We start from the raw sequence: 25,484 nt of genomic DNA, 5'->3' as shown, positions 1-25,484 counted from the left end.
TTTTGACTATTGGAGAGTACGTGATTTATGGTGGAAGTTGGACTGTGAAGCTATGAGAAAGGATGTAAACTCTTTCTCCATTTGTGATCTTGTGGAAAGCTGGAAGAATTTGGATGAGATGACAAAAGTCAAAGGCATCTACTTGTTGTGGGGCATTTGGCAGGATAGGAATTTGAAGGTTTTCCAGGGAAAACACTCCAACTGATATGGTGATTGCTAGAGTGTTAAGATGGACTGATGAAAGCACAAAGCCTGAGATGAGTTCGTCCCGCGCCGCTGCTACTGCCGCCTGCATAAGCCCGAATCAGTGGGTTCCTCCACCTCCTGGCATCATCAAAATAAACTCTGATGCTTCGCTTTCTGAAGAGGGCTGGGTTGGGCTCGGTGTTGTTGCACGAAATAGCCTTGGTGAGATCGTGTTTTCTGCCACAAAAAGACTCCGTGCGTGGTGGTCAGTTGAGATAGCTGAAGCAAAAGCAATTGAATGGGCGATTAGACTTGGCTGTAAAATTGGTTGCAAGGAGATTATTATGGTGTCCGACTGCCAGATTGTTGTGTCTAGACTCTCCAGGAGTGCAACTCATCTCACTGATTTGGACTCGGTGTTATGCGATATTATGGCTCTAATTGTTCAATATACTAGCCTACAGTGGAGTCATGTGAAGCGTGCTGGCAATGAAGTAGCTCACTCTCTTGCAAAATTTCTTCCCTTTAATTTGGAGCAAATATGGGAACGCTATGTTCCTCCTGATGTATCCCCTTATGTTCTTATGGACACACTTGCTATTTAATGAAATCTTTTGCTCCCTTTCAAAAAAAAAAAAATAATAATAATAATACAAAAAAATATATCTTAATCTATTTTCTTCTTGGCCTCAGTTGTGAATCTTTAGAGGGCTTAGGGCCTGTTTGATTCACCTTAATTTTGCTGAACTGAAATTATTTTTACTGAACTGAACTTATTTTTTACTGAACTGAACTTAATTTTACTAAACTGAAATTATTTTTGTTGAACTGAATTATTTTTACTGATTTTCTATTATAATTCTTCTTTAAGAAAATTGATTTTTTCTGAAATGAACTTATTTTTACCGAACTGAAATTATTTTTACTGAATTGAAATTAATTTTACTGAACTAAACTTATTTTTACTGAACTGAAATTATTTTTACTTAATATTATTTTTTTAAGGTGAAAAGAACAGGGCCTTACACTGGTGTTTTTACTGGTAGGGCCCATTAACTTTTTAATTACTTTTATTAAATAGATCTCGTCTTTAAGAGGGTGGTTATTCTATAGGATAATTTGTCAATTACTACCGCAAGTTAATATCACTTTGTAAATTACTACCCCAAATTAAAAAAGTTGTGAACTACTACCCAAAAAAGATGTTGCGATTACTACCAAACCCCTATTAAACCCAACTATGACATCATTATATCCCTTTAACCCATGTTTGACCATGGTTAAGGGCTTTAACCAGCCCCCCCCCCCAAAAAAAAAAAAAAAATGAGTTAGGGATATAATGACGTCATGGTTAAGGGCTTTAACCCATATTTGACCATGGTTAAGAGCTTTAACCATGGGTTAAAGTGATATAATGATGTCATAGTTGGGTTTAATGGGGGTTTGGTAGTAATCGCAACATTTTAAAAAATTTTGCGGTAGTAAACAACTTTTTTAATTTGCGGTAGTAATTTACAAAGTGATATTAATTTGCGGTAGTAATTGACAAGTTTTCCTATTCTATATTGTGTTTAATTTTTGGTTGGTTTGTGCGACGAGATTTCATAATCTTATCTAGAGCATCATATGAGTATTTTTACCTAAATAACTATGCATTAGTGGATTTCAAACTATATTAGTGTTAACTCACAAATCTGGCTACATCTTCTTAGCTTTACGACACAAGCTTCCTAATTCTGTTTTTATTTGTTTTATTTTTTTTATGAATTCTGTTTTTATTTGTTTTATTTTTTTATGAGTCCTAGCTCTTTTTCAAGGCTATCAATGCAAGGCATATTCCTTACCCATATTCCAAATCACATTTTTTTTAACTAATTAGAATTCAAGCTATCATCTTCACAAAAAAAAAAAAAAAAAAAAAAAAAAAAATCAAGCTATCATTACAATTATAATGCATGCAAATTTATTTATTTATAATTATATTGTACCAGAGTAAGTAATTGCTTGGGTCTTTGGGTATGGAATGAAGCTGAGTGGATACAAGAATAGAAAAACATTGATTATATTTTAAGGCGGAAAAGTGCTTGATGAAAGGTTATTTTGGGATGAAAGGATTATTGATGAGATAAATGCTGGAATAGTATCGTTACTTATTTTTGGCCAAAATATATAGGCCACAAACTACAAGAATTTCCATATATACATCTTATGTCAACTAACTCTAATCAAACTATGATACGAGACAATATAGTTGCATAATCATAATTCATAAAACCATAGTCAGTTGATTCTACCAATTGGTTGTTGGTGTTGTGGTGATTGAGACTACACTTGATAGGCATGACCCGTATTCGATACCCCGCAACAACAATTGGGAGGGGACTGAAACTTAACCACCCAGAACTGATTTAATTAAAATGCCGAAGGTTTAAATATAAAAGAGAAATCACACGGTAGTTTGCAAATAAAAAGCTCAAAAAGAAAAAGTAAGAGGAAAAGAGAGTCTAATGATGAAGTTCTCTTAGCTTCTTCATCAAGAAGAAATAAAAATTCTGACTAGGTACTTGATTCCGGTTCTGCCAAACCATATTTGTTCTCAAAAGTCTCACTTTACCGACTATTAGCCGATGAAGAATAAAACTGTTACAATGGGTAACAATTATCATTGCAAATAAAGTTTGTGTTGTTGGCTTCGTACAGATTAAGACACAAGATGGTGTGATAGGACTTTGTCTAATGTTCATCATGTTCCTGATCTAAAAAAGAATATCATCACTCTTGGCATTCTGGACTCAAAAGGATATAAGATTTCGGCTCAAGGTGGAGTACTCAAAATCTCCAAAGATGCTCAAGAAAAATTAAAGGCCATCAAACATAGAAATCTCTATGTAGTACAAGGATTTCTATTGTGGCTTCATCATACTTAATTCTGACTCGGCAACAACACCCTTATAATGCGGGTCCAAGTAAGTCACTTTGTTATTCTAAACCTAAGTTTCAATCGGGTTTAGCATGTGACATATTCATTTAATGTCGATCATATGACAAGCGCATACAAAATTTGGTCCAAGGTGGAGATTGTAGGGTCGGGTAATTATGGCCCAAATTTTATGGCCTAACCCTAGCTTTACAGTGTCGGTGCATGCATATTATAGCTTTTGGTTTGAAGTCTTGATCTTGATTATTCTAGACAAAGCATAATCTTCTAGAATAATACACATTACTCAAGTAATGTCGGTCAACAGGTTCTTGCCGACTTTATCTATTACTCAATACTCATGCACCACTATATATATAAGGAAGTTTGGCAGCCAAATACACAGAGAGCCACACATAAATACATATACCCTCATTGTAATTCTCTGCCAAATTTATATTCCTACAAATCCACTATACTTTTGTAATACTCTTTTGTGAGTAATAGGAAGAGAGTCATATTGTAATCCAAATTCATAATCCAAACCCTTAAAGGAATACATGTACTCCCCTATTTTTAAATAGTGAAATAAAAATGCTCGTCGTTACATAAAATCGTGTGTTCATTTATATTAATTATCTTGCCAATTAACAATTCAATTTATATTTCTCAATTAAACACATTTTCACTTCCATTGCGCACTCACCTCCTTCAATATCTTTCGCCGGAATCCAAAATGGCTCCTCATTTTCACTAATCTTCTCATCCCATTAGACATCAGGTGTAATGATAAGCTCTAATTCTACATGTGAGCAGGTAAGGGGCTTGAGTTCTCAGTTTGAACTTTGGAAGGTGGTTGTTTATGCACTGTTGGAGAGGTGTTTGGACCCTTCTCCCAACCTTTTTACAAACGATTAATTCCTTCTCTATCAAGTCAGTCCAACCTTTGTCCAAGATAACCTCAAAAATGGCTCTTATATACCTCTTAACACATTTCACAAAATAAAGCAAGACAACATATTACATATATAATTATCAGTTCTATGATGTGAAAAAACAATATACCTTAACTATAAGATTCATAACCTCAATAAGGGAAGCACTCTCCACTTTTGTGTCGGAGAGATAACAATGAAATAATAATTGAATATCTGAAATCTGCCTAAAGATATTTTGAAAATTCTTTCAACTCTATTTTTTCATCTCCCTCTAATTTAGCATTAATTGAAAAACAGTTGTAAAATCTCCATCTCCCCATGTTTGGCGACATATGCACGCAAATGTCAACTAGGGAGATTTCATATTTTGATGCAATTATTATTCTTAGACAATGGAGATTCATTATCTTTGTCACTACAATCTAATCTGAACAAAATAAAACTAGTTAGATTTTGGGAAAATGTTAAATATTAATAGTCTATAAATAAATATAACTTGTACAACAAAAATATTAATATGTTTTACAGCAATTGATTTGGGAATAGATAGGTTTTTGTACTACATAAAACATCAAGATTTGCCTTATAAATCGAATTTAAACATTAAGATTTGTCCTATAGTTTGAATTTAGACAAAATTTAACATATGACGATACAAATTAACAATAAAGAATAAATTACAGAATTCTACTCATCAATAAGCAAGAAAATTACGAGTATATAACGCTAAACCCTTGTTTAATTACAAGTATAAGTCAACCCAAATCCCCAACAAATTATAAAGAACAACAAAATTGATAATGATTAAACACAAATACTTTAATTCATCATGAATTGAAGCTAAATTCAACGATTTTTTTTTTTTTTTTTTTTTATTGAGAAACATACCTTAAATCTGAAGGATTATACTATGTTGCTTCTACGAAATACTGGAAAAGATGACAACAAGATTCTTTGATCCTTCTCACTAGAGAGTAGAAAAATGTCATCGGAACTTAGAGGGTTTGTGTTTAGGAAATTTGGGTCTCTTTGAGTAGTACTGTTATGCAAAGTAGCAGAGAAAAGAAAAGTGATATGGGTTTGCGTGGGAAAATAGAAAAGTTAGGCGATTTATTTTTTCTTGAAATTTCAAAGCCCTTCGTAAATTCAAAACGAGTTTATGTTTTTTTTTTAAAAAAAAGTAAATTCAAAACGAGTTTATGTTTTCGCTTAACCCGACTATTTTGTTGCGGAGTCCTCCATATGAGGTCTGAAATAATATGTCAGTGGCATTAAAAAAAATCACATAAACAATTAAATTCAGTGTTGTTATCACTTTAAACAACTTTAATTGTTCGAAAAAATTGTCTATCCACCATTGCCACAAATGACATAAACAAACGAAATATCTCTATTTTATCAAAAATTCAAAAAACAAATAAATCCAAACAGCACGAGAAAAATCATTCACTATTGTCAAAAAAATAACAACTACCACAAGACGATTCATGTTTATATGGTCCCCATAAGTCACAGTATATCTTTTCAAAAAAATTAGAGGCTTTATTCTCACTTAAAGAAAAACTAGTTTTAGGGTGTTTAGCACAAAAACAAACTTCACATGCTTTGTTTAAACTAACCTTACAATTATGAACGGAGGGAGAAGTTTCACTACTTTGTTCGAAGGATGACCCATAAGCTTGTGCCATAATTGGTATCATCAATCAATTGTGATACCGAAAATAAATTACATCATATACGAAACAAATAACACATGTTTAAGAATAATTTTTTGAGTTTAGCTGAACCGAACCTTCCTTAGTGCCTTGTACAATTTTTCCATTTGGAAGACCAATCGGACTATACGAAATGTGTTGATTATCAAATAGCCATTATTTGTCATCACAAGTTACATGTCTAGAAGCACCTGTGTCTACAATCCACAAGGCATTGTCAAACTCACCATTCAAGCAGTTATCGGGAATTTTTGAGTCACCAAAAAAACCGGCAATGGCTTTCCATTGCTTTGCTAGCTGTAAACGTTTGAGAGGCACCTCATACTGACTCCATGGTGTTGGTATTGGCAGAAGACCTAGTAGTTGTAGCATTAGCTCTACCTAGGTTCCGCCCTTTTGCCACGGACTGTGGTGCTTTTCCACGCTTTGAAGGATTAGGCCACCATTTTGGAAAGCCTTTCAATTCGAAGCAACCTGAGACTAAGTGGTCGGTCTTCTTGCAATAGGTACAGTGCAACCCCGATTTATCAGGTTTGTCTTCGAAGCCTGCTTGTTTCCCTTTACCTGGCGCAGTACGAAGGGTGAACCCATCGCATCTGGTGGTTGTTCAGTTGGTATTTGTTTGGCCTGCCGACACGTTCATCCTGCACAACTAATTGATAATCTCGATCAAGGCTTGTCAAGGGGTCTTGAAAGCGAATATTGGTGCGATTTTGAGCATAGTTGAACAACCACATTAAAATTTCATGAAGACGTGTATTTTCGCGACGCCTTTCATGCTCCATACCAGCTGTACACTTGTCGCAACAATATCAAGCAATTAGAGGTTCATGGCTGTTCAATTCCTCCCATAAAGCCATGAGTTTACCAAAATAAGAAGCCACATACATATCCCGGCTTCGACAGCTCGCATTTTAGAATTGTTGATTTTACGTATTGAATTCGTGGGCCATTGACGATTGCAAAACACATCTTGAGAGTCTCCCACAAGCGTGTTGCATCCTTGTATTTCGACAAAGTGCTATTGACCTCGGGATCAATTGTATGTATTCCTTAGCCATGAAATCAACATAGCATGTATAGTGGTCCAATCCGTCTAAGTGCACGGAGAAGAAGGAGAATTTATTGTTCCGTAAAAAAAAAAAAACGAATTTGCGACGTGCCTCGAACGCGGTTTGAATCTCATCGGCCCACTCATTGTACTTTTCACCACGAAGGCGGGTCAGAGTAATGAATTCTCCAGGACGGTCGTTAGGACCAAGGTTATACAAAGAAGGTGATATCTATGCGTGGTGGAGGAGGCGGCAACATATCATCACTAGCCATAGTGGTTTTTTTTTTTGATGAACGACTGATACCATATCAAATTAATTAAGGCTCAAAGCTTAACCCTCTTCTTATCTAACCCTTAAATCTGCCTAAAATAAACCCAAGCTTGTTATACACTTATACCTAGTTGCAACCTAATAAAAATTCTTATAATTATAAAAAAATATTTATTTTTATTTTTAAAATTTTGATAATTTAAAGGGGGAAAAAAAAAAAAAACCCTCCCTTTCCCTGTTTCCCATCACTGCCCGCCACCCCCTCCTTTGCCAGCGGCCAACCCAGTCCCTTGCGACCTATCTGTTTAAGGTAATACACTGTAACCCTGTTTCTGAATTCAATTATTTTGCTTAACTATACATAAAGTATATTATATACTATAAGAAATTCCTAGATTAGTTGAAATTGGGTATAGCTTAATTTCTGAAGATTTAATGGAAAGGGGGCTAATTAGTGAGGAATTCACCTCTCTATAACAGTTGGATTGTGGGTTTATGAAATCTGATGATGGGGAATTTGGAGTTTGATATATTGTAGCGCGAATTTGGTTATGTGTAGTTCAACTTGAATATCTTCAATTTATTCCAATCTTTGAGTATTTACAAACTGAAATTGTGTTAAATTTTCGTATAATTTTGATGTAGCTGGTTGAAATTGAATACCCAAAACAGCATAAAGAAACATAGATATGAATTTGTCAACAAGAATCACAGAGAAATTGCCCTTTCTTGAAGTTCTAGGCAGCCCCGTGTTCTCTTCTAGAGGTACACATTCATTTAGTTTATTACTCGCCCCGTCCCTAAAAGATTGCTCCATTGCATTACGAATATATAGTAATGGGGCAATATTTTAGGGACGGATTTTATCACACAACATAAAACTCGTACAAGTGTTTTTTGTATTATTATACAGTTTAAAAAGGTATAATTGAACCTGAATCAGGTCTCTTGGATTCCAGGAGTGTCCAGACCAGGGTGTGTGCATTTGAAGCAGCCTAGTCTTCGGACCTTTTCTGGGGTTCGGGCGAAAACGGTTGCTAGTTTTGATAGTTGTGATGGTGCTTTAAAGGATGGGACAGGGGTTGTTCTTCCTGCAACTAAAGAGTTTGCAGTGCAAGCAATTCAATCAATAAAATCAGGAAAAGTTATTGCTGTGCCAACTGATACATTGTATGGCTTTGCTTGTGATGCTTGGTATGCTCTTGAACTACTGATTTACTGCAATGTGCATTCTTTTAAATTTTACATCTTTGTTGAGTTTCATGTTATTGTATTTGTATATGTAATATGTTCAATTGGATGAATTTGGGAGATAATGTGATGAAGAGACCTATTGATAAGGGTATCTGAGATCAAAAGACCGTGATATCTTAAAGCAAGTTGGATAAAATAAATGTGAGAAATTTATGGTGTTTGTATTACTCAGGGTAGTAGTATATGGTATAAAAATAGGAACTTAGTTTTAAACAAGAGGCGGTTAAGGTCAGGCATAGATTTAAATGAATTCCTAAATATGCTAAGTTATGCTTAAGAGGGTAATAAGTTATGCTGTTACCTTGGGAAATTTTTTACTAGTATGATGTTTGTGATTAAGAGCTAGACCATGAAGTTTGTGTTGGAAATCTAAAGAGTTACAAGCTAGGACAACTTCAAAGACAAGTTGGAACATTTTGAACTTTCCAAATAGCATAAGTATGTGGTCTTCAATTCTTCATTATGGGAGTATTGGTAGATCATGACAGACAATTCTTACTTAATTACTTCATTCTACAATGGAGCTGGGTAAATCTAGTCTTACCATGAGGTGGGTATCATGCGGGTTAATAATGTGTGACCTTATATAACTGATCTACTAATACCTGTTATTTATAATGCAAGACTCTCTCTACCACAGTAACCAACTAACTACATCCCTGTTTCCTTTCTGTATCTCTATAGCATTGAGGTCAAGAAAGTAAGGATATTTAAGATCTTTTTAAAATGCACAATGCAGTCTCATGAAACAAGTTGCTAGCCTGAAATGTCAATATGAATTTGTTTCCGACTTTCTGAGCCTATTATATTTGACTTTCATGTTTCTGCAGCTCTAGAGAAGCTGTCAACAAGATTTATGAGATCAAAGGCCGCAAGCTTACCAGTCCTCTTGCAATATGTGTTGGGGATGTGTCAGAAATTAATCGTTTTGCATTTACAAATCATTTGCCTGATACTTTGCTTGACGCGCTCCTTCCTGGTCCTGTGACTTTAGTTTTGAGGCGAGGTTTGTAACTATTTCTTTGATTCTTAATAGTTTGTTTAATAAACAAAAATGTATAAGTTAGATGCTTGCTGCTTTTGTAAGTACATTTTAGCTCATAAGCTAAATAAAGAATGTTGTTGTGAAGAGGTAAATATACCATGCTGTCTACTCCCTCCATACAAAGTTAATTCACACATATTCTTGACCCTTTAAAATTGATGATCACCGTGAATTCTCTGTATTATCCTCTATATAAGCTGTCTTCTCATATGCTCTCCGCCACACCATTCAGGTGGGGGTAATATTTGGAACCAATCATAATCTTTTTATAAGGTGACCAATATATCCAACTATCCCAAGTTATCATATCAATCCCAGATGGAGGGAGTTCTATCAATAACTGGTTAACTTTAACACTTGATGGTTGATCTGTCAACTGATAACAACTTATTTCAGGAGAGGCAAGTATTCTAGAGAAGTCATTGAATCCAGGGATAGATAGTATTGGTGTCCGAGTGCCTGATAGTGATTTTATAAGGATCATTGCTCGGGGTTCTGGAAGTGCATTGGCTCTTACTAGTGCAAATTTGACTGGACATCGTAGCAGTGTCTGCATCAAAGATTTCGAGAGTTTGTGGGGACACTGTGCCTATGTGTATGATGGTGGTGAGCTTCCCATGGGCCGTGCAGGATCTACAATAGTGGATTTGACAAATCCTGGAAAATATAAGATAAAAGACCTGGCAGGTTAGAAATCTAATTGACCCTTCTGGTCTGTATGTTTCTGTGCTGATTAGTAATTGTTTTAGTATGATGATGTGTTAAATTCTTATGTCTTATATTTGAATATTTGCAGTGCAAGAGAAGAAACTATTGAAATCCTGAAAAATCATTTTCTTGTAGAAGAGAAGACTGATAATTTATGATGAATCAACTGAATAAGCAGCTATTTAATTACAAATATGTAGATTGCACGGAGGCATGGAGCAGCATGAGCTAATTGTTGGATTTGATAGGCCTTCTAATGCTCTGGATTGTGTGCAACCTCTGAAGGCGTCTAACTTTGCATGTTAAAATTTTGTTTATATTCGCAGATTGTAATGCTTTGGTAGTTTGGTGTAATTTAATCATATAGCGTTCAGACTAGGACTAGCTAGAAATGGATAGCAGTTAAGTGAACAAGATGAGTTCCTCTAAGATTAGACTAAATCAATTTCTATATTTCTACTGCCAAAAAGTGTTATGCATGAGATCCTAAGGGTTGTATGAGATTAATTATATATATAAATATGATGGCTACTTGTTCTATACATTATTGCTAATTTCTGTGCGAAATCATTGAGGTCTCATTCTCATGTAGAGGTTGAGGACCTGCGATAGAGCTTGAGAGTGGTACATTTGGTATAAATGTTGTTCAAACACCATCTTCAAGGATAATTTGCTAGTGTGAGAATGTCCTCCATCAGATGAACAAGTATGTGTATGTTAGTGCAGCAGATGACAGATCTAAAAATGTAATGCATCACCGGCTCACCGCCATTTAGGTTTCACCCTTGGCTAGACCATCTCAGGTATTACACAATTGGGTCAAAGGAGTATATTTATATATAAATCAGATGGTGTATACGGAACTAATTTTGTTTTTTTTCTTTTCTTTTTCTTAATATACTATCAACAAACTTCTCCTTGCAGAAGGAAAATTATGATTAGCTGAAGGTCTGAGGTACTACAAGTCACCAATGTGCCAAGTTTTGGTTATTTGTTGATTTTCACGTCTTCCAGTTTATTGGTCTGCTAGTTTAGAAACGCTAGATTCAAAGATTGCCTGTAAATGATGTTATTTTGTCAATTCATTTTTACACCACCTTTTCATTGTTACCTACCTGTTTACATCATTATGCCTCTACTGAAAGTCTGAAATCTCTCAAACTTGTGCGTTGAGAGGATGATAATCCTTAAACCACTCATGTTCGTTTTTGTTGTGTTTGTGCTGGTAGTTATCTTCAAGCTCCTGGGTTTTTATATAAGGTGTATCATACCTTTTCCAAACCATGACAGTTTTATAACAGATACTGCATACTACTCCATATAACTGATAAATACCATAATAACTTGTAAGGCAATTACATAACAACTTTCTCGGGTCTATAAGCCATAAGAACGAGTCATATTTAAACAACTACAACAGATAATGTTCTATAAACTGGAATCTATGTTATTCAGAGAAGCTTTCTGGAGCATGAACTATTAATTTCTGAATTAAAAAATGTAGGTACTTTCAAACACTACTCTTGAAAGCATTCCTGATCTTCATGTAAGCGAATGCAAGCAGAATTGTTCACCCAAAATTCGTATTGCATGGCATATCAGATTGTATGTGCAGATGAGAATGAATTAAGATCCAAGTTCTTTAAACGCATAAGCGATTTCACATGTCCTTTTGATGTGTGAAACTCCTGTAACCTGCAAGTTTCAGGGTCTCATTAATAAAGCTAAAAAAATTACAGGGTCTCTAATAATATAAGAAATTGACTAAAGACCTGGCTATTTCTGCACGCCTTTTGGCCTGTTCAGCAATCAGACTACAACTCCGTCTTCGAGTTACAGGTTGCTCCTCACCCTCGAATTCCCACTCTTCCTTTCCGTAGTCTTTCTTAGAACTAAATGCAGTCTGATGAAAACACAAACAATGCATGATAAAAGCAGATAAATATAGGGAAAGCCTTCTCCTTTTCAAAAATAAATAAGAATTAAGAAAGTCCAGCTATGAGTAATGAGTTCCTGACCTTCTTGTCAAATAAAAGATTCCAAGCTTCTCCGCTTAGAGCGTAACGGACTATGAACTTGATAATATCAAGAGGGAAATAGAAAACCAGACTGTATAGCCATATGACACCAACCCAACCCCATCCAATCCCACTGATTGAAGCAAAACCAATGTTTGCATAAACTGTTATCAATGAGGCAACCTGAAAATGCAAGGAGCAAAATTATGAATTATGTGCAAGGAAAAGGATAAAAGGTTTAATGTATCACTTACCAGTTGGGCTACGACGAATGCAGACATGAGAAGCACTCCTGGTCTCTCCAGAAATGACCAGCTCTGGCTGCGAGTAACAAAGATGAGGGCCTGACTGATAACGCTTACTTGCAGATATATAGCAGATGAAATTTTCTCAGAGTTTCCGGATAGAGAACTCACACCAAAATGCTTCTGATACAATTGATGAATGTATAAAAGCATGAGGAATGTAAGTAGCCAAAACTTCAAATGTCTGCATTACTCTATACAGTAACCATCTAATACCTCAAAGAAATCTGTGCATTTTATAACCCAGTAAAATAATACAGTGACTAAGGCAAGATATGTCCCTATGACAGTGCCAATTGCAAAAATCTCAAAAAGTTTCCAGCTGTCAGGACTAGGAGATGGTCTGACACGATCTTTGGAAATGGTCATGATGGTTCCTGCATTAAAGTTAGATGTACAAGAATTAAGGCTAAGGGAGGAACTTTCACGCAGAAAAGAATGAATTAGTCCAGAATTCGTGCTGATAATGAGGATTAGCAAGAAGTCTTAAAACATACTCCGTTATATTCTCAAGTCTTACTGTAAGATGGAGTGATTAGAAACAAATAAATAATCATTATGCAGAAATGATGTGAAAAAAATATGATTTCAACAGGAATTACCATCATTTAATATTGCTATGATCAGAACCATGAACGGAGGGAAGTCATACTCCCAGATTAAGGCCAAAAGCATGAAACCAAGCTGAAACAGGACAACATCTTTTTTTAGCTGTCTTGTAATTACATAGAATAAGCTTTTACAAAGAGTTTTGTTTGAGTTGTTTGGGGGATGTTGGTGGTTTTGGGTGGGGGGCGGTGGGGTTAGAGAATCCAACATACCACAATGCGGATGGTTATGGAGACCGCGTATATCTGAAAATGTTAAATTAAAATTACTAGTGAGACATAAACCATCAATACTGGGCAAAACATAATTCTTTAAAACAGAAATTAACTGTGTAGTTTTTCATCCTCTGGAATATGGCCCGGCTAGTCAGGACAGCACTGATAATCACACTTAAGCCAGGTTCTGTTAGTACAATATCAGCTGCACTCCTTGCAGCATCTGTAGCATCTGCCACTGCTATTCCAATATCTGCCTTCTTTAAGGCTGGTGCATCATTCACACCATCCCCGGTCATTCCCACAACATGTCGCTTTTCTTTCAAAATTTTCACTATTTCATACTTGTGTTCTGCAAGCCAGTCGGAGTCACAGCATTAATCAAAAGGGCAGTGGTGATAGATAATGTGTACATTTCATTTCCCCTCTTAACTGCATAAGTAAATGAACCTATACTTGTATGAAATAGTTATATTTCTTCAACATGAATAACCATGAACTCGAATTCAAGAATATAACAGGACTCAGACATAGAGACAGTTATACTGGAGGTTGGGGGGGGGGGGGGGGGGTTGGGGAGATGCATTTCTCTCCAATTGGTGTTTTCTGACAGATTTAGCTTCTAAATTACTTGGCATTATAAGTTGGATTTGCGATTTTTTTAATTGATAAAAATGCATAATATGCTGGAGAAAAAGTTTCTTTCCTGTACCATCTTTACTTCCCAACAACAACATATTGCATGCAACTGCTGATTCATCTACAAGACTGACCTGGGAAAACACCGGCAAAGCCATCAGCCATTTCAACGAGCTCTTCTATCGGAAGGGCTACAGTTTCTTCCTTGTCATGTCCCAACAGTGATGATGATGGATACATATTAGTTCCCATACCAAGGCGTCGACCAGTCTCCTTTGCAATTGCCAGTTGATCACCTATTGCAGGAAATTGGATAAAAAGTAAAACATTCAAGGAAGGGAAAGGATAGAGGATGGATGAAATGCAAAAGGTACCTGTAATCATCTTGACACAAACTCCAAGATTAAGAGCTCTTCGAATGGTCTCAGCGCTATCATGCCTTGGGGGATCAAAAAGAGGTAGCAGTCCACAAAACATCCAAGGGCCTCCTGGACTTGACTTTGTTTTCTCTGGAATTTCCTGTAAATTGCAACAAGTTACTCTTAAGTGTCCACGTTTATGAGGCTACTATTAAGAAGTAAAAATCATTGCATCTTCACAAAATTGGTTACAAAAATGACAATTCAGTATGGATTCCACCATATACAAGGACTACCAGACCAAGGAGGTCAAGATGTCAGTAGCAATAACCCTACCTAGTCAGAGGGGACTAGTATAATCACATCTTACCAAAATTGTTCAATGATCTCAATATACTCAAATCTCAACCATACTTATACGTCAAACATTATCCCTCTAATGGTGAAAATGTAGACTGTATTCAGTCTTTTCCGGCACTTACAGAGAGGTTGTTTCTAATTGTATCTGAATCCATTTATTTCATCATAATATTCATAACTGAGACACAGACTGGTGTAAATTTTGGCTCTACTAGAAATGGTAAAAGTATTTTGAATCTCAATCATTCACTTTAAAATTCTATGAACCAATCTGCATTTAAGTACCAGAATTATGACAGCACTGATTGAACAAATAACAAACTGATACTAACTCATCAACTAAACACTCAGCATCACAAAATAGTACTGAGAACTTCAAAAAAAAAAAAAAAGGGAAATATTTCAGAAATTTTCTTGAGTCAGATGTGAGAATCCGAAAGAAAAGAAGGATATCAGGGATGTCTGTACCTGCAAGGCAACTGCAAGAGACCTCAATCCCTTTTCAGCAAATCTGTCAATCATTTCTAGCACTTTTCCAGCAATCTCATTTTTCTCTTGGCAGAGAGCTAGAATCTGGAAAGGAAAAAGACAGAAGGTGGTTTATATAGTGACAAATTATAATCGTTGCACAATTGATCACAAATTATTATTTATCTAGAAATGTGAGGCAATGACAGTATTATCAGAGATACTCTCAAGTCTCAAACAATTTAGTACTTGAATCAATAACCATACATTTATCAACTTTGTTATAACCTGATGAGGTCTTAACATCAGAAGTTCTAATAGATACCACTATTTTTATTGCAAATTTGGGGACTATGATACTTGATTTCAGCTATTAAAAACAATGCACACAAAATTCAGGAAACTTAATTTTATTTGAGTTGCATGCCTGTTCAGGGGCTCCTTTGCTGGTTCTGTACCATTTACCATCACTATCTATGTAAGTTATAGCTGTACGCTTGTCAACAGGATTAAAAGGCAGGAAGTGAATTTCTTGGATATTTGCGCGTGCCTGCAAGAAAAGTTAAGCATGATAATGGTGATATTAGTACATGGTGATTGAGGCACAAAAATGAGTTTTAAGGTATGTCATCTCTTACCTCCCTTGGATCACTAAGCATATTAACAATGGCAGCATCAATGGCATCTTGATTTTCTAGCCTTGATGCTCTTGCTGCAAATAAGATAACCGTGTCTTTCTCCATGTCTTTGTTAAAAACCTGACAGAAAAAAAATTCAATTCTTGAACTTAAAAAACAGGTTACTTTCATTGCTCTATTCAACATATATGCATGGAGAATCCCATACTAGACTTCTTTTTGAAGTCTCGGTGTACAAAGGCTCAATCTGACCTAGAACATCCAGTTTACAACACATTTGTTTTGCATTAGCAGAATTGATAAATGTCAATTTCAAATAAGGAGTTTTAATATGATTCTGATCACATGATGATTTTTGGACTGACATAAGAAGCAGATGAAACTTATTCCTTCTGCTTACTTTTACCATTGATATAAACCAAGATTTAGATGTGCCAACTAACTTCCTGCTATTTTTCACCAGGCAGTGTAATAGCACCATGATGTGTCACTGATAATAGACAGCAACACTGTTACATGAAATGAGAACTCCAAACATTTTATTCTTGACAAAGATAGCTCTAGTACCTCAATGAGGCTACGATCAACTGTGAGACGGTTCAGAGTTAAAGTCCCTGTTTTATCACTGCATAGAACATCCATCCCAGCCATTTCTTCGATTGATGTCATCCTTTTTGTAATGGCACCCTGAAATATTTGTTTGCTACGTAAGGCCTTCACAGTATAATACAGCAATTGTAAAAAGGCAGACAATCCACAGGATAGGTCTAAAATACACCCCCTCCCTTTTCAAATTTGTCCCCTCTATCTGCGAGCACACCTGTTGAGATAGACGATGGGAACCGATTGCAAGTGTCACAGACAGAACCGTTGGCATAGCTATGGGTATTCCACCAATCAATAGAACAAGAAGGTTGTTTATCCCACTCCTGTAAGCACAGTGTTGAATAGGGAACATAACAATGATCTCAATAATCATTCCTACTGCTATGGAGCAAATGCAAAAATTCCCAATGGCAGTAAGGACCTGCAAGCAACACATGATTTAGAATAACCAAGATTTGGACAAGTGATAATATCTTTGTTCATAGTTCAATTAGTGAGAAGTTCAAAAAGTGTCACGGCGTGATTAGCCTATTGTGAAGTGTCCATTCCAAAGAATAAGGATGAGGACAAAAAAAGTGTCTTTATCTCAAAATAAATGTTAGAAAAATTCTACAGTATAATGGATTTTAGAGACTGATATCACACACATAAGTTCACCAGTTTCATGGGATGCAAAAGTAATAGGAAACTCCTACACAATCTTTCTAGTTGAAACTGACAATGATGAAAGCAGCAGATGATAGTAGTTTAAAAGCCATAAATTAGGTTAGCATTACATCTTAATTCTTAGAAGTTTGAAAATTGAAATGCTTGATATTAATGCAACATCAGGGTCTTATACAAACCAGATATTTTCATGAGTTAGCAGAGAAGTGGCTTAAATAATATTTCAGTGCTATACCTGCTGGAAATGTCCAACAACTTCAGTGCTATCCACCAAGTATGCCGCCTTTCCAAGGAAAGAATGCACCCCAGTTGCTATTACTACAGATTCTATTTCTCCATGCTTGCATGTAGATCCTGAAAACACTTCGTCGCCACTTCTCTTCGTGACAGGCAAAGATTCCCCAGTAAGAGCAGACTGAAAAAAAAGGCCATCCGGTTCACTTTAGATAGAGTATAAATTATCAAATAAGAACTGGAAGGAGCTTTGAGACACGCACATAATAAAAGTACAGAGAGGATCAGTAGAGCAACTTGCCTGGTCGATTTTTAGAGGGTCTCCTGCTAGTAAACGAGCATCTGCAGGAATGATGTCACCAAGCTTTATGCTAATAATATCTCCAGGAACTAGAACAGTTGCATCTTGCTCTTGCCATTGTCCATCTCTAAGGACCTGCATAACAAGGTAGTGAATATATATTCTTTATTCTACATAAGCTACTGAATGTACAGACTGTCAGATGATTCATCCACAGTAAGCTGCAAGAGTTCCAACCATCAAATGATAGACAATGAAGAAAGATGAACAGATGAATGTAACCTGATTAAAAGGAAGGCACTATATAGATCCTAGATTGAACAAAATATCCAGGAAGTTTGACTTCCTCAATAACAAGCTTTTACAGCAGATAGATAACAAAGTAACATATATAATGCATAAATTGACTTGTGTTTGAGGAAACACTGGCTGACAGAATGTAATGGCATTAAAGACTAAGCATTGGAGATGAATAGTTGAATACCATACAAAGAGAAAGAGACATATCTAAACAATCTTGAAAAAGCCCTAGGGAAACTACATTTGATCTTGCACTCTTCTATCAAAATCTTGCTTAAATTTCCCAAAACTTGCTTTATGAAGCGGACATTATTTCCTCTGTAACATAGTTTCCCTAGGGCATAACAATACTAGCTAACATGGTGATCTCTACAGAATCAGTACTTGAATCAAGTGCTTGGTTTTGTTTCTATGAATGTAATGCACCTATGTAATACAAGGGAAGATCTACGTAGTTCAAAAAATTGGATTAATGAAACACCTTTGTCTTCAGAGTTAAGTGTGCCATAAGTGCTGCAGCAGCATTCCCTGCATTATTTTCCTCCAAAAAGCTAATTGTTGAGTTTAAGAGCAGCAAGCACATGATGCCTACAAAGTCCTGCCAGTCTGGTCCTTGGTGCTGAAGCACATACACGTCATACTGATGATTAGATGGATGGAATGACCATAATTACACAAAATATCAGATACACTCAGAAATATCAGAAACATAAGTAATTGAATTAACTTACTCCTCCATTGGCAAGGACAAGTGCCATCACAGCAGCAGCTTCCATAACCCATGACAAAGGATTCCACATGAAACTAAGAAATTTCAATACTTTGTTCTCCTGAATCATGGCGAAAACTATAGTCCTATTAGACTGTTTTGTTGTATAAAGTAGTAAGACTTCTAATTATTTGATGCATTTCAATTCTCAAGTATCTATCAGTTCATTTTATTTTACATTAGCTACCTTATTTATTATATGCTTAATTTCATTTTAATGTAGAAGAAGCATGGCTAAATATTAGACGTGCCTCTAATACTGAGTGTGATGGCCTGTGACCTATATCAGCCCCTTAAACATACCGGCTTTTCTTCAAGTCTATTGGGTCCAAAAATCTTCAAGCGGACTTCAGCATCCTGAGTTGAAAGGCCGTTTTGTGAGGATTTCAATAGCTCAAAAACTTCTTCCATAGGTAAACGTTCCTGTTCAACCACAATTTTTTAGTAAACATCGGATCAGAATGTTATCAAAATCTGGTAACTTATGATTTTAATCAAATCTTACCAAATCAATCCCATCTCTCATAAATTCCTGAGGATTTAAAAGTGGCTCCTTCAGACCTTCTGCCATGACTCAAGTTACAGCCTGCGGACCTGATAAACCAATCACTCGGCAAATTATAAGTGCAGGCTGCCAGGCTCCACTGTAACTAAGCAGATGCAAGTGTCCCTATACAAGCTTTTGAATATGCATTTAGAATTATCTTCTATTTACCTCATCCTTAATTAGATACAAGAAATGAATGCCATCATGAAGAGGTTGCATATACTAATGATGGATAAAGCAAATCATAATTACAACCAGAAAATTGTATATGCTGACTAATATGATCTAAAATTCAAACTCAACTTAGTTTTTAGTTACAATCACCAAAGTGCTGATGTACTTAAATTAAAAAAATTCACCACTTTGCCAACCATAATAATGGTCCAAAACACTGATAGTGGTATCAGATGGTTGAAGTGATCGAGCCATATAAGCTACCTCCATGTTCTGAAATTCACTCATCAAAATGTCATCTCTTTAGGAACATCACATAACCAACTCAAATACAAGCATGCATTGATTCCAAATGGTTGAATTCACAATCATAAACACAATTAAAAGTAAGAAGCAACCAGTATGTTAAGCCAAGAAACACAAAAGGCGGGAAGGAGAAGGGAAATTTCAAAGGGCTACATAACTTAATTCATAACAAACACATACACATGCACAATTAAAATATGATTATGACCCTTAACCTGAAGATTTAATGATAATTTGAGATAATCAAAATGAATATTTAAACTTACTTGCGTAAGCACTTAAGAAACTCGTATAATTTGAACTTGGAGCAAGAGCACAACTTGTAGTGAGTGTGGTTATTGTAGAGAAAAAGTGGGATTTTGAGGGGAAAGTTGGATGACATTTTTGTAAAGGGCTTTGAAGTTGAGTAATGTTTGACTGGTGGTTGGAAGATCATCAGAGAAAACAACTACCCTTCAAACTATTAAATTAAAGCCCCAACATTCAAAACCAAACGGTCTATTCTGTTTTAACCTTGCAGGATAACCCTCTTATAAGATGAAGAGTTACTCAGGATCAGAACCGGCCATGTCACTTACACAGGCCAGTTTAGCTCAGTAAATTATGTCTGAACTACATAATAATGTGCTACCTTAATCAGCTATACCGTAAATTTTCACTCAAGCAAATGTGCTGAGAATTACGATGGGATGGAAAGTGACCAAAATCTTTATGTTTTCCTGTTCATAGATAGTATAGTTCCAGCCTTCAGGACTTCAGTTTGAAGCTCCACACACCTAAACAGGACTAGGCAATCGATCTCTTCTATTTATGGGATCTTGAGCGCATTAAATTCTAACGAAAAGCATCTTCCTTATTATTAACCATATAACTTCAACATTAACAATTGCAAGAAATTTTACACTGTGTTTTGAAAGCAGACATCTGGTAGAATATGCCACATTTTTAGCAAACTCAACATTTTCTGTTTAGCTCCCTGTACTTTCCTTCCCCCCTTTCCCCACAAAAAAAATTTCCCTCACAGAAACGTTTACCTATTGAAAAACTCACCAGTTTTATACATCATTTTCTGTTGCGAAACCCCTTCTTTCTAGAATATGCTAAGTGAGATAAACGGTACCTTAGGTTGTAAAATCTTCATGACAAACTAGAAACCAGAAATTTCCCTCACAGAACCATCATCCATTAAGAATTTGAGATTCAATCAACTTAAAGCCGTGAATATACACACATTCTCTTCCATTCATGTTAGTTGCAGATTCTATCATGTATCAAAGTGCAGATATCCTTTTTATTTGCAAAAAAAAGAAAAAAAAAAAGCAAATAACTGAAATAAGCATTACATTTTCACTACGTATACAGTGAGTCAGTGACCCAAGAACTACGGGATTTGCCAAAAAAGTGAACAAAAACGCAATGGCATGAAAACTTGAAAAGCATGCTTCTGCTGCTGCCTACACCTGGATACAAAAACCTTATCTAGCCGACTTGCCTTCACTGGGCAGAGGGATTCTCTTGTATTCGTAGCTGTTTATATCTACTTTCTCCTGAAATGCCTGGCAAGTCCAAAGCCAATAGTACTGTAAGTCACCTTAAGTTTCACTGGGTACATTGTTCGACACAAAATATTTATAATAAGACTCATACCTTTAGCTCCTCTTCCAATGAAATTTTTTTCGGATTGTATGCATTAACAGGTCCAGTTCTGGAAAGAGCTTTCCGTTCCTCAATGATCTCCCATTCTTTATCATCTTTTACTTTGGAAATATCCTTACTGAAAAATATATATGAACAACAGCATTATTGCATATTACTTTCCTCCTCCCACCGAAAAATTGATAATTGTAATTCTCAAAAATTATAATTCCCAAATGCAAATTGAAGTATAAAACTGGATTTCAGGAGGCTTCAACAAACTCATAAATGAAATGTTATTAAATATGGAAGTGAAGCATACTTCGTCACTTCTTTAGCATACTCCTGGTCTACTGTGCAGACAGGTTTAACTCTATAGTCCATAATCCTACCAAGGGAGAATTTATAAACACAATCCCCACAAGTTCAACTCCTTTAGAGTTTGATCAATTTTAAGTGCAGAGTCAAGGAAAAAGCCCTATTTAGTTCAAGGTCAACTAGTCAAGTGCCAATAGAATGGATAGATTGGTAACTGGGAAGCAGCTACTCGAAACACCACAAACCACCACCAAATTAATAAATAAGGAACAAAGAAAGCGGGTTGGGAGACGGAAGGAGAGAGGAAGAATTGTGTGTATATTCCTCGAGCACAATTATTTTAAAATCAGATCAAAAGCACTGTAACTCTCTAGATACAACACATTTAAAAGTGACTCAAACTGCTTCAAAGAAGCTCTTCTAATTCTGTGCATTAAGTTGTCTCTAGTCGGGAGTACAATGGTTAACACCCATCTAGCATGATGTTAAATGGACTATTACCCTTCATAAATCTTCTTTGAAATTTCTAAGTCAAGCAATTATGGATGCATGAATGTCCTTGACTTCAAAAGAGTTGTATAAAACACCACCACAAAGTGCAATAACTGCAATTGCATAGCCATTGATGTCAAACCTCTAATAGATTACTCTGGATGTATCACACTAGAGAAGTTGAGAGGGCTATTGTACTCTAGCTTTAAATCCTGTTTACATGAATAATAACTGCTCAGCTCTAGTTCTACCATTTACCAAGGAAAATAAGAAGTTTAAGGCTTAAAAGCCAAGAGAAGATCCCACAAATTAATCTAGATTTGTAATAAATCCATTTTAATAAATCCATTTTGGTCCAGCATATACTAGGTTACATCCACAATTTAGGGTATGTTGTAAAATAATTTCTTGAAATAAAAATGGTTTTCAAATAAATTTGAAGTTAATTATATAGAGAAAAAAAAGCTAATATTGATGTTAAAGTTTCTAAATGACTCAAATGTAGACACTGAGGTCTGAGGATCAAGAGAAACACAGAATTCTGAAGTGGGTAAGGCCTTAAAGGTTCAGAGAAAGAATGTATTGAGATGTACCACAGAGCATAACACTCACCAGTCACCACCTTCCCCTGGCATAAGATGTACCAATTTCTCACTATACGCTAAACAAAAAAACCAAATAATTAGCCATAACCAGCCCTCAAGAACCGAGGTTACACTCCTCTTTACCTTGTCACTAACCTACGTAACACCCAAACCCCCACCCCCAAGGCACATAGAAAGTATGTTTGATGGCCTGATTACCCACCACCATATAACCACACATGATATTTCACCAAAGACAAAAATCCCAGATAAATATAGTTTTACCAGACAATTTTGTCGGATACTTTTAGACATTAAAACAAAAAAGTCCAATCTCCTAATTACATGTTGACAAGCTAAAGCAACATGGAACAATCAATCTATCTTTTTACCAAACTCTTAGAGTAGCAGGGAATTCACATTTAAGCTAATAATTTAAATCTAATCAATGAATTCACATTTAGAACCTAAAAAGGAGAGCAGTAAAAAAATTTACCTCCCTTGCAACATATGACCAAGGCCCACAGTCCCGAACACTGTGAGGGAAATGAGAGGAAGCCCGTATCTTAAAAACGGGTTCCTCCTACCCAATCTTTTCAATCCTGAGTACTGGAAACTCGAAAAGGATGATCCTTTCTTCGATGAATCAACTGCTGCCATACTCCTCCCTTCAATGAATCTGAAATTCAGAAATAATTCATTTTCCTGATTCCTGAACACTAAATGAACTCCAGGAAACTAGAGCTCACATATTTGTTGCTAAAACGTATGGAAAACACATATCCGTTCAAATAAAAGTTTTGGTAGAAACCCGGCAGTAAATAGAACTAAATGCAACCGGATAAAATGACAACCTATTGTGTATTTGATTGGTATACTAAGAAAACAAGCTACTTCAATTCAACATTTTGTTATAGCTACTTCAAAACAAGCTACACCCGGTTGAAAACATATTGTGTGTTTTCTTTGTATACCAATTTGAACTCCAAGATTGCATCAAAAATGATTAATCCTACTAGTCTACTGCAAATTTGAATTCCAACAAATGAATAAACTTTACTAAAACTGAGAGAGATAAAGAATCAATCTTTATAAAATTAAGCCCTAATCAATAATAGTCATCATAATCACAATATAAATACATGATCCCAATCAAAAATTAATAGATAAATTAGCAACCACAGCTCTATATGGCTCCATTGAATCAATTGAAGAACAAAAATTCTTCCACAACCATAATCAGCAATTTAGCAAATTTACAATATGTGGCAAAATAATGTATAAAGTTGAATGCAATTGAAATCATATGTAGCAAAATTTAGAAATTGGGGGAAACTAAAGATGAAAGTGCAAATTTTTTTACAAAACAGGATGATTGAAGAACAAATTAGAATTAGATAGGAAACTAAACAAAGATAAGAGAAAGAAATCAAAGAAAAGATATGATAGTACCTTAATAGAAGAACGCCGGAAGAATGAGATGATTGATGAAGGGGTCGTGACTTTGATGTCTAATTTTTTTTGAAAAATTGATTTCTAATTTTAAATAGGCGACAAGTTCAGTGGTTTACTTGGGTCACCCTTCTTGTTTGGGGCAACATGGTATTATTTGCCAGTTTTTGTGAATTTAAGATTATAGGACCATCCTTAATGTTGCAAGACTTGATGCAATTCTCGTTTTTGGTTTTTAGGCTTTCAACCGGAAGATCGATTAGTGTTTGCATAGTTGTAGTTGAATTTTGAGTTTTTGGAACTGAATTGAATTAAATGGTTTATAATTGAATTGCACAAAAGGTGACATAAGGTAATTATTTGAAATAAGTGTAAAATTCTTGAAATAATTGTTCATAAAATTTTACACCCTCTTCTTCACTTTGTTTATTGATAATACAAGTATTTGTTTTAGGAGTATGTAAATATTGTGATAAATGAAAATAATTGCTTTGTAATGTGAAAATATTTTCATTAATACGTCAGCACGACAACACTCGTTAAAAAAGTTCTCACCTTCGATAATTTTTCGGTAACAACTAACATTCTCGTTCCTATGAATCCTATCGAAATTGACATATGATGTATTGTTGAAAAGCTCTTAAAACAAGCAATTAAATCTAACTTAAATCACCTCCAAACTAGTTTTGAATTGAGAGATATGTGCATTTGAAGCTGACCCTTCGCCATTTCACTACACAAATGGTAGTACTCCATACTCCGAAACCTCCAAAATTTCTTAAAAAGCGTGGATATAAGCCTTCAATTTTGGAATTTTTTACTTTTTTTCACCCGAAAATAAAAATTTCCGAAATGTTTACCATGGTCCCTAATACTCTCCGGGAGTCCAATTGACTGGGTGGAACCATCCAATTTGCCTTTAAACGACTAATTTACCGGTTTACAACTTTCATTGCTTTCATTAACTCACGCCACCACGAACATTTATGACAACATATAATGATCATATATGGTTCCAAACGGCATTATATGACCCCGAGATATATCCCCTAAAATCTCAATGCTTTTCGACAACGGGCCCCGAAACATTCGAAATTTCTCAAAAAGCGTGGATATTAGTCTTCAATTTTAGAATTTTTTGAACTTTTTTTTCGCCCGGATATAAAAATTGTCGAAATGTTTACCATGGTCCCTAATACCCTCCGCGAGTCCAATTGGGTGGGTGGAACCATCCAATTTGCCTTTAAACGACCAATTTACAGGTTTACAACTTGCACCGATTTTATTAATTCAAGCCTACCACGAACATTTATGACAACATATAATGATCATATATGGTTCCAAACAACATTATATGACCCCGAGATGTATTCCCTAGAATTTCAAGACTTTTCAACACCG

General features: G+C 35.5%; 4 protein-coding genes and 1 long non-coding RNA gene across 5 annotated transcripts; 2 read left to right on the top strand and 3 right to left on the bottom strand.

Annotated features, from left to right (window-relative positions):
- Positions 1 to 206: 206 nt before the first annotated feature.
- On the top strand, positions 207 to 791 carry LOC110726626. The gene has a single exon (XM_021906098.1). The coding sequence runs from the start codon at positions 207 to 209 to the stop codon at positions 789 to 791; it is 585 nt and encodes a 194-aa protein (XP_021761790.1).
- Positions 792 to 3,524: 2,733 nt separating this feature from the next.
- LOC110726687 lies at positions 3,525 to 5,657 on the bottom strand. Its single transcript, XR_002512393.1, has 2 exons — positions 4,930 to 5,657; positions 3,525 to 4,087 (listed from the first exon to the last, which is right to left on the bottom strand). It is a non-coding gene; the product is annotated as an uncharacterized LOC110726687 (long non-coding RNA).
- A 728-nt stretch (positions 5,658 to 6,385) lies between these two features.
- LOC110726686 (yrdC domain-containing protein, mitochondrial-like) lies at positions 6,386 to 10,700 on the top strand. The gene is made up of 6 exons (XM_021906157.1): positions 6,386 to 7,391; positions 7,727 to 7,846; positions 8,041 to 8,275; positions 9,166 to 9,341; positions 9,777 to 10,067; positions 10,177 to 10,700. The coding sequence occupies exons 2-6, from the start codon at positions 7,771 to 7,773 to the stop codon at positions 10,203 to 10,205; spliced, it is 807 nt and encodes a 268-aa protein (XP_021761849.1). The 5' UTR covers positions 6,386 to 7,391; positions 7,727 to 7,770; the 3' UTR covers positions 10,206 to 10,700.
- A 279-nt stretch (positions 10,701 to 10,979) lies between these two features.
- LOC110726685 (ATPase 10, plasma membrane-type-like) lies at positions 10,980 to 20,647 on the bottom strand. The gene is made up of 21 exons (XM_021906156.1): positions 19,081 to 20,647; positions 18,879 to 18,998; positions 18,538 to 18,636; positions 18,288 to 18,425; positions 17,507 to 17,641; positions 17,207 to 17,386; positions 16,520 to 16,726; positions 16,267 to 16,386; positions 15,700 to 15,819; positions 15,489 to 15,611; positions 15,062 to 15,166; positions 14,249 to 14,393; positions 14,009 to 14,170; positions 13,349 to 13,587; positions 13,233 to 13,265; positions 13,014 to 13,095; positions 12,628 to 12,788; positions 12,361 to 12,534; positions 12,107 to 12,289; positions 11,861 to 11,991; positions 10,980 to 11,783 (listed from the first exon to the last, which is right to left on the bottom strand). Exons 1-21 carry the CDS (start codon positions 19,144 to 19,146, stop codon positions 11,687 to 11,689), a joined length of 2,820 nt encoding a protein of 939 aa, XP_021761848.1. The 5' UTR covers positions 19,147 to 20,647; the 3' UTR covers positions 10,980 to 11,686.
- Positions 20,648 to 20,801: 154 nt separating this feature from the next.
- LOC110726684 lies at positions 20,802 to 24,262 on the bottom strand. Its single transcript, XM_021906155.1, has 4 exons — positions 24,084 to 24,262; positions 23,128 to 23,310; positions 21,250 to 21,376; positions 20,802 to 21,158 (listed from the first exon to the last, which is right to left on the bottom strand). The coding sequence occupies exons 2-4, from the start codon at positions 23,289 to 23,291 to the stop codon at positions 21,078 to 21,080; spliced, it is 372 nt and encodes a 123-aa protein (XP_021761847.1). The 5' UTR covers positions 23,292 to 23,310; positions 24,084 to 24,262; the 3' UTR covers positions 20,802 to 21,077.
- Positions 24,263 to 25,484: the final 1,222 nt, after the last annotated feature.

Source organism: Chenopodium quinoa, unplaced genomic scaffold, assembly GCF_001683475.1.
Source record: "Chenopodium quinoa cultivar QQ74 unplaced genomic scaffold, ASM168347v1, whole genome shotgun sequence".
NCBI classification, from domain to species: domain Eukaryota; kingdom Viridiplantae; phylum Streptophyta; class Magnoliopsida; order Caryophyllales; family Amaranthaceae; genus Chenopodium; species Chenopodium quinoa.
Note: the sequence above shows the minus strand (reverse complement) of the source record. Positions and strands in the feature narration are given on the sequence as shown.